The sequence below is a fragment of the Nicotiana sylvestris genome, chromosome 5 (genome assembly GCF_000393655.2).
Source record: "Nicotiana sylvestris chromosome 5, ASM39365v2, whole genome shotgun sequence".
NCBI lineage: Eukaryota > Viridiplantae > Streptophyta > Magnoliopsida > Solanales > Solanaceae > Nicotiana > Nicotiana sylvestris.
In genome coordinates, this window is record NC_091061.1 from 99,300,283 (window position 1) to 99,309,953 (window position 9,671).

Consider the following 9,671-nt stretch of genomic DNA (forward strand, 5'->3'; position numbering starts at 1 on the left):
TTTATAAATATTTTTAAATCTAATGCTATTTTTTATAATTATTTTAATATTACGTGCATTAACTATATATTATGTATATGTGTGCGTGTGTATATGTTCCATTTCTCTCTTATTCTTTATCGTCTATATAATAAAAGAGTTTTGATTATCATTAATAGAATAATTTATAATTTAAAAAATATTGCATTATTCTATTTATAACATTCTTTATCGACTACATAGAGAAATGAAATTCTAACCTAGTTGGTTAATAGTACTCAGAAATTTGTTAGGTGAGGTTATATAGAGTATGCTCGGATTAGTCCAGCTAATTTTGTTCTTTTTGAGCCGTAAACCTGCTCACTTTTAATTTGGTGTATTACCAAAAAAATCATTTATAATATAAATAGATAACTTGTTATAAAATTTGGTATAAATCTAATTTACCAAAAAAATCATTTTAAAAAGTACATAAACTTCAGTATACCGTGCTAATTTGAATTAATTAAGAGCCCGTTTGGACATAAGAAATTTTTTTCTTTTTTTTCAAAAAATTTCACTTTTTTTCCGAAATCAACGTTTGTTTATAAAACAAATTCAATTTTAACTTGAAGATGCATTTTGTAAATTTTCAAAAATTTGAAAAATTCCATAAAACCTATTTTTCAAAATTCACTCAAATCACTCACAAACCTTCAAAAACAACCCAAGATATATTCATGTCCAAACACAACTCTAAATTTCAAATTTCACCCTTCTTTGAAATTTTACAATCTTATGTCCAAACGCCCACTAAATATGGGAGCTTTTGATACCAAATGCCTTAAAAAATAAACATTGCTGGGTAAATCAATTGTTTTACTCTTTCCCTTTCTCCCTCCCCCACAATTATAGTTGTCTGTGCATCAACAAGACAGAATCTTGCGTCATCCCAGAAAGCAAGGTGATAACCAAGTTAAAACAAATTATTCAAAACGTATTAACTGATACGCAAAATCAAAAGTAAGCAAGATCAAAATCAAGTACTTCAAGTAGTACAGTGGATATAAGTTGATTCATTATTTTCCCGTAGCCACAAAACCAGGTTAGGGGTTCATGAACAATCATGACATTTGTCAATTCTCATCGAACTACAATGTTCATGCCTCATACATTAAGGTAAACTTAAAGCATGTCTAGCGACGAATATAGGAATCAGGGGGCAATCCTTTGTGGGTCACGAGGGAAAAGTGATGTCTTGCGAATATTGTTGAGCGCGCAGAAAAGCATCACCACACGCTCCAGTCCGACTCCAAATCCACCGTGAGGAGGAGCACCATATCTTTAACATGCGGAAAAAAAAATAGTCACTAAATTTCAGTTAACTGAGAATGAGCTTATCAAGTGTAATTAGGGCGGATGTCAAAATTTAGAGAACAAATAGAGCAGTTAGTTACAGCTTGAATTTACCAGATGACAACAATTCCAAGAAGTTTAGCAAAATAAGATTTAACGTGAGTTGACTAAACCAGTTATGAAAGAAATCTAATATTATGGGGAAAATTGATAAGCCAAGAAAAGTACCGGAAAGAATCAATATATGTTGATATTGTCTTCACATCAATTCCACATTCTTCAGCACGTTTTGCCAAGAACTCAGGTACATGGACACGCTGAGCTCCGGAGATAATTTCTTCTCCTGATAAAAGACAATGGAAAAATGTCATCAAACTCTCAAAGCACACTGCAAGTAGCTTGTGTTTTAGCAGGAAACCCATCTCCACATCAGAAATTGCAGTCATTTTCTTTAATTTTCTAACTGAGGCTCATTTGGACAATATTTGGTTGAAGTAGATAAAACGAGTATTTAAAGTTGAAATTGAAACAGAATATTTGGAAGTTGAAATTGTACTTGGACATAAAACTTCACTAGGAAAAGAAGCCAAAATTTTGTGAATGAACCATTATCTCACTTGAAATACTCCTCATACTCCCTCCGGTCCAAAATAAGTGATTGTTTGGCTTTTTTCTTGTGGTCCAAAATAAGTGATTTCTTCAGATTTCAAGAATGAATTAATTATTTTTTTCCTACATTGCCCTTGGAGTAATTAATGTTGGAGTATGTGTTAGGAGTGTTTATGTGAAGAGATAGTAAAGGTTAATATGGTCAATTTCATTGCTAATTAATGTTAAAAGATGAATTTCTTAATATGTGTGAAAACAACCAAAAAATCACTTATTTTGGACCGGAGGGAGTATAAGTTTTTCAACTTCAATATTCTCTATTCAAGTTGAAGTTGTAATAAATAATGTACAGAATTGTAAAACAAACACTAAGTTGCAAATAATATTTCATTATTTGCAAATAATACGTACATCCAAACACCTAGTGAATTCACAAAACATAGAACTAGACAGCTAGCATAAATTGAGGCATTTGCAGATAAGAAGCTAACAGAATCACGAAAAGGAAGCCCCACAAACCGTGTGTGGAGATGTCAGACGATGTGTGAAAATCATTTTCCCTCGAGGAAAAATATCAATGTCAATTAATAAATAAAAAGTACGGTTGATCATGCTCTGATACCATGTAGAAATTGTGTGACCATCTCATATAAAAGCTTCAGTTGTTAGTCAAAGCACACTTTTATTTACTCAATTATGTCCTCAACAAAGAAAAACAAAATGTAAACTATAACCAAAATAGAAATGGAATAAAGAAGCTCATCCTGTCAACATAAAGAACTAGAGAAAAACTGGAAATGTGAAATCTGTTTCCATTTTTAGGAAAGAAGAAAATAAAACACACCATACCAAACTAGATTATTTTTGGAAGGAAAAAAGAATTCATCTTGGCAAAATACTGAAATAAAAAGTTAACATACCTCTAATGAAGACATCAAAAGAATTACTGTAAGCTGGATTATCATAACATGGCATAGTATAGAATGGACGAACTGCCAAGGGATATTTGTGAAGTATATAAAATTCAGTTCCATACCTAGAGCAACAAGGAAAAACAGAAAATTAGACCAATACCAACACGAATATCATGCAGAGAATTAAGAACAGAAAAAGGTGAAGAAGGAGGTTTAGGTTTTGGGAGATGGAAATGATAAATACTTCTTTGCAACAAGCTGGCCCAGCTTTCTTTCTGATTCTGTATTTAGGTCCCCAAACGGATCGACTTCAATACCAGCTTCCTGTAATAGCAGAACATCATTAAAAGGTTAAGTAATGACTAATAAATACTCTTGATTGCATGCCTGAGGCATAAGCAGACATGAGATCTCGTGAAGCTTCTTCAGTTCCAGTTCAACCAAATATCCAAAAGAAAGGAAAGCAAAGAATACAAAAGTTCAATTTTCACTTATGTGATAGGATTTCTCTATGCAGTATGCACAAGCTCCTAACGCTTGCTAGGTGATTGAACTTTCTCTTTTCATATGACTAATCATTCAACTTCTTACTGATGAACACAGAAACACAGCGAATAATGAAATCCTAACCCATTAAAAGAAGCACCAAGTGATGTTATACTGACCCACATACAGGCTGTATGGCGTGACTACAATACTGTCAAAACATTTTTGTGACAGCCACAATAGCATTCAATTGACTGAAGGCATCTTCCTTCACAAAAAGGGTTGAGGGAAGGAAAAGCTGCAATTCTTCCACTTTTACTAGAAGAATGCCCGAGTATTTGCACGCCCAGATCAGTATATCGGGGTTCCTTATCGTTCTTTCTTAATTTTCTTAGAGATTAGCAATTGGGGTTTCTTATTGTTTCAGGCCAATAAATCTTGAATACTCCAATGATTTCTTCACATTATCGATTGCCAGAGATACTATTATTTTCGGCCGATGCAACAGAAAATCAATATCAAAATTGAAGGATAGCAATCTAAGATCTCCAAATTGCTATTATTTTCTGCCGATGCAACAGAAAATCAATATCAAAATTGAAGGATAGCAATCTAAGATATCCAAATACACCTTGCGAAGAGCAAGAATTTCTTAGTTGAAGATGTACCAACTTTTATTTCTTCAGCCAGAACCCTAAATTCTGTGGATTAACTGCCCTCACACATTTGTTACACTAAATTGGGGGATGTTACTTCTTTTACCAGAACCCCAAACTTATGGTGAATTAACTGTCATCTACATATTTATTACACCCTTAAAAGAAGGATAGTTACATTGAAGAGACAATGCATGTCAATCAAATTTAAAGTAACATGTATGTTTACTCAACAGCATCCCTACATACAAGTTATCAGTTCATACTGCACAAATTAGCGGTCATAATATTTTCCAAATGCAGCTGTAGTTTCCTGCTAGGAGGAAGAGGATGGTCCATTCAAAATCCTTATCGACTAGAAAATGGACCTATGCCTCTATAATATAGGGAACTAGGAATGGGAGGATAGGGATCTAAGAGAGCACAAGCACCTTCCTCTTGGTGGTTATTTAAGTTACTCGGACTTGAAACAGGTGCCCGATACGAGTGCGTATCTAGAGGTCCGATCCGTCATGATCCAAATTTTAAAATACAGGGGTATGGATCCATGTATAGATACGGGTGCACGGATTCGGCTAAAAATAATTCAAATATCAAATATCTAAATAGTTATAAAAAATGTCTAAATTATTAGACATCATGTGAAAAATTACAATGTATATTCCAAGGAGGAGAAATAATGATCAAGAGGAGATCCGAGGAGATAAAAGGGAAAAGGACTGACATAAAAAATTTCATATACAAGGTATTCCAATTTTTTTCAATTTCACCCTAGCTTTTATTTTGATTTTAGAAATCATTGTATCTATCCCGAGTTTCTTCATTAATTTTGGTCAAAATACCCAAAATCAGTTGACCAGATCCGGTACGAATCTCACACCCCCACGCACACCCATGTTGTGTCGACATGGTTGCACCGAAAGTGAAGAGTCAGAACAACTTAGGTGGTTATGGAGATAGGAAGCAGACATGGACAAGCGATCCACCCACAACTACTTGCAATTCATTATAGTAGCTAACCAGCAAATATGGAGCTTATGAAATTTAAAGCAAACGAATGTTCAACAGACGAGGCTGAAAAGGACAGAAATTTTCAAGGCAAAACCAAACAGATACATTCTCCTCTTGAAGAAAACTTTTCCTACATCCGCAGATGTCAATGAGTTGCAGGAAAAAAAAAAGGAAATAGACAGAATATCATCTCCTTCTCTCCACTTTGAAGTTTCCTAGATTCTCTGGAACTATGTTTTCCCCATTGTGACAATATGACATGCAATTGACATGGGAACTAAGTGCATGCAGGTGTATCCAAGTATTTACTTTAAACTTTCTAACTCTTTCTTAGTGATAGTCCATTGTCCATAGCTTTATTCTGAGGATTCTATGCAATTTCCTACTTTATTTTGCTACTGCACCTCTGGTGCACAAACTCTTCATCTAGAGGACCTTTAGCACCAAAACAATAATAATAGCATGCTTGACTGTTGTCTTAAACATTACATCACTGGTCAAAAGTAAATATCCTTCGCATTGCCAGACAACCAATTTCTGCAACAAACATTTACCTTCAACATTTGAACTCCCTCTTCAAATGTAAGCCGTAAGGTCTTTTTATCTCCCCGAAAATACTGCACTTTCAATAATAAGTAGTTAGTCCCTCTGAAGAAAGTGATAGTGAAATAAGATAACTAAAAGCTAACGGAAGAAAGTCCCTTTCGCCACAAATAAACAAGGGAATTCCATTGGACACTCCTATTTGTGGAAGCTTAACTAACCATAAGCAGCATAATAATCATTCAAATCCATCTCAATTACCCTCAAAGGTTCAAAAGGATATTGCCTTCCAATGGCTTCCAGTTCCTTTTTGCATTTGTCATTCAAACTATCAAAAATTGTCACAAATAAGCGGTCAACAATATCCATGACCTGCACAAGTAAACACTAAGGTCAAGCTACTAGCAACTTTAGAACATATAAATCCAGAACATCATACCTCTGAATAGTGCTCTTTAATCTCCATTTCGACATCAAGACCTGTAAACTCACACAGATGTCTGTGTGTGAAAGAATCTTCTGCTCTAAAAACGGGACCAATTTCAAACACACGGCCAAAATCACCACATATTGCCATTTGTTTGTGAAGCTGAGGTGACTGTGCCAGACATGCAGGTTGCCCTTTGTAATCCAGTCTGAATACAGCTGAACCACCTTCACTAGACCCTCCAATCAATTTTGGGGTATGGATTCCAACAAAACCTTCAGACAGCAAAAACTGCCTAAATATCTGCACTTCCGCAGGAGAGAGATTAGCTCTTCATGCTATGTTTGGTGATGGACTCAACATAAATGTACAAAATAATCTACTGAACTACTTTGCTTTATTTATCAAGTGTTTCTCTATTCACTCCAGAAAGGAGCTGAAATCAAGTCTTACAACAGTTTCTAACTGCAATTATAGAGGTTCTGACTTGCTTATATCCAAAGAATATTAAAAAGATGATCAAAATGTACAGACAAAGGAAATTCGAACTGGAGCACATTGTCTCCAGAAATTACAGAGAAAATATTTTTGAATAGAATGGAGACAGGTTCGTAAAAAACCTACATATTTTTTTGTAGATCCAACTCAAAGAAAAAATTAGGTTACTAGTTTTCAATCTCAAATTATCATAAGACCTTTAAAAAGAAGCAAAACATGAGAATATGTAAAAAGGACGTGACACAAGCAAGCACAAAGCAAATTAGTCATATAAACAGAATAGGATGCGTGTGAGTGTCCCTTTTTTTTTGTTGAATATGTGTGGATGTCAATACAGGATAACATTTTCCTCTTTTTCTAAGGAAATAAACACAAAAGGATTCCGTAACGAACATTTTCAACTTGACATTGGATGCGGAAGATCCCTTGATTTGCAGGTGTGCGCATATCTAGAATTCTGTAGTTCAAACGAGTATCCTGATTTACACGAACAAGCTGCTCTCCTTTCTGCATTTCATATAGAGAAGTTAGCAGAAAATAATTCCACTACCCACAGAGACCGTCTTCCATTTTTAGAATTTGTTGCATGCTAAAATATACTAATGACCTTTTCCGAACAAGATCTTTCTAAAAGACATGAATGGTGAAAGTTCATTAACCAAACATGACACATTACAGGAGAAAAAGAACATAATACCTCTAAAGCTTGTTCTATCTCCACCTCGCTTCTAGCAGCATCCTCGATATTAATTGGCAGTGTTGGCACAGCCTTGTTGACACAATAAAGTTTGCTTATCTGAACTTCCACCTAGAACAACCACAGAAGTTATAATAAGTTGAGAACCATAAAACAACAATGAACATATATAAAAATTAAAAGACTTCGTGCATCACAACAATAAGAATTTTCTATTGTTTAGACAATATACCAGAAATTGTAAGCTAAGAACATAAAAAGATAGAACTATGATTTACCTACTTAAATTGGACACTATTCAAATTCAAAAATCAAATTAAGCATATGACTCCCTCTTATCCCAAAATAGTTGTCTAACCTTCCGAAAGTTACACTAGTCCATTTGTTATAGAGGTACTTTTTTCCCCATGGGAAATGGTTTTCGTGGAAAATATTTTACCTTGTGAAGCCTTTTTCTGGAAGATTTTCTATTGTTCGGTTAGGTATTAAAGAAATGTAATATATGGTAATCCTACAAGGAGTAGAAAATGTACTCTATAGAGATAGTTTTGATGATATTTATAAGTATTAAAAGCTCACAACAATAATTATGTGTAGTTGTGAAAACATGACATATCTGGAGCCCTTTAGTGTTGTTAGAGATTTATATGCTCGACGGAAATATAGAGAGCTTCTAGTACATTTTATTTTTATTTTTATTTTGTAAACTATTTGTCTGAAATGAATTTAAATGGAGAAACATGGACGATAAGTATTCATATAGCCCATCCCTACTTGTTTGCAACTGAGCTGAAGTTGTAGTTGTATTACGAGTTGAGAACATAGCCGAGATGTTGAATGAATCAAATTTTATGCAGTTAAGAATTGAGCCATTTGTAAAGGGAAACGACGTCCGCAAGTGACACAAGTCATTTTCCCTAATGGTGGAAAATAGTCTATGGAGCAAGTAGCAAAACACTGCTGCACAATAATATGAAGGAAAATATTTTCGCGGTACCAAACACCCCTAAGTGCTCAACTTTAACTTACTATGGTAAAAAAACATGAATTAAATCTATATCGATTCAGTTCAAAAAGGGGTCAAATTTACAATCCGTAAACAAAAAGAACAAACAATAATGCAACATATACACATGTACTGTACATACCTGTTGTTGAGTAGCACCCGTAATTGGCTTCTCGGGGACAGTAACAACACCTTCAACATCAACAATGGACTCTTTGCTCAGACTAGTTGCGAATTTCACCATCTGCGCACTCACCAACTCTGGCTTTACCGTCAACACGCACTGCACTGTGAAACCTCGTTCCCTCACGACAACGAAAGCTATCTTCTTCCCAACGGGACGGATCGTCTGAACCCTACCCCGAATCAGGACCACCTGGTCCCTCATTACCGGAGCAAGTAACTCGACTTTGGTCCATTGGCGACCCGACAACACCTTGGATTGCAGGTCGTTGAGCAGAACGTCGCCGTAGTTGCTGGCAAGCGGGTCCGGTCCTTCATCAACGGAGACAGCGGATAAGGCAGTGGTGGCAGCAGCTGCAGCAGCCTCTTGACGTTTGCGCTGGCGTTCGAGCTTTGCGGCTTCTTTTTTGGAAAGTTTTTTACCTTGATTGCTGCCTTCTTCTGAATCCGAGGCCATCGTTGATTGAGAGTTTCTGTTAGGTTTTCGCACAAAGCTGCAGGTTTTTTGATTTTTTTGCTATGAATAGACAGCAAAAGAAAGTTGTTATATATAATAAGAAGTGGATGCTGCTTATTATTTGTATGGTTACACTTCGGATTCTTTAGCCATCGACTCAAGGGCGATTCTAGGGTAAGGAAGTGAACACATTGCCTTAGGCCCCAAATATTTAAGGCCCCAAAATACGAAATATTATTATATATTATTACTTAATATATACTTCATAATTTATATTTATATAATTATTAATAAAAGATTTTAAATTTTAATAATTTTTAATATTTGGTATATGTAAGATCGAGTGAGTTAATTGGATAAATTTTTTTCACTAAATTAAATAATATATTTACCTTCTCATCAATTTTATTTTTCTTCCTTTATGTATAGTTTTTTTCATGGTTCTCACAATTTTACTTTCTAATTTTAACTCAAATTCTCTTAATTAACTATTCCTTTTTGTCACATTTCATTGATCCATACACCAGAAAGCAAGTTCTTTTGTGTCTCGTCTTTTTTAACTAAGAAATCCCCGAGACAAATGTCGCAAGGTTCAAAACACAATGGATAATGGGCTCACTCTTTACCATTCCCACTTAAGGAAAGATTTCAATACTAGTCACAATAAGAATAGCTCCACCTTGTCTCACCACATGCGCAAAATACACACATATAGCCCGCCTTGTCATGCCGCATGTGTGACATCAATAGTAACAATAGCACGGCAGAAATCTCATGCAAACACCCGAACAGATCCTCCCAGCCATCTCACGTATCAAGAACACAGCAACACAATAGAATGATCTTCATAATATGTACCCTTATTCCACG

At 35.0% G+C, this 9,671-nt stretch overlaps 1 protein-coding gene across 1 annotated transcript; it reads right to left on the reverse strand.

The window, feature by feature from the left end:
• Positions 1 to 975: 975 nt before the first annotated feature.
• LOC104238567 (aspartate--tRNA ligase 2, cytoplasmic-like) lies at positions 976 to 8,897 on the reverse strand. Its single transcript, XM_009792966.2, has 10 exons — positions 8,304 to 8,897; positions 7,156 to 7,266; positions 6,852 to 6,965; positions 5,973 to 6,263; positions 5,795 to 5,905; positions 5,545 to 5,607; positions 3,082 to 3,161; positions 2,844 to 2,959; positions 1,543 to 1,657; positions 976 to 1,300 (listed from the first exon to the last, which is right to left on the reverse strand). The coding sequence occupies exons 1-10, from the start codon at positions 8,799 to 8,801 to the stop codon at positions 1,174 to 1,176; spliced, it is 1,626 nt and encodes a 541-aa protein (XP_009791268.1). The 5' UTR covers positions 8,802 to 8,897; the 3' UTR covers positions 976 to 1,173.
• Positions 8,898 to 9,671: the final 774 nt, after the last annotated feature.

Coding starts and splice junctions, on each gene's coding strand:
- LOC104238567 (XM_009792966.2), bottom strand. CDS start 8,801: ATGGCCTCGGATTCAGAAGAAGGCAGCAATCAAGGTAAAAAACTTTCC. Junction 6,264..6,851: donor TCCAATGTCAAGTTGAAAAT/GTTCGTTACGGA, acceptor GCGGAAGTGCAG/ATATTTAGGCAGTTTTTGCT. Junction 2,960..3,081: donor GGCCAGCTTGTTGCAAAGAA/GTATTTATCATT, acceptor TTGTTGCTCTAG/GTATGGAACTGAATTTTATA.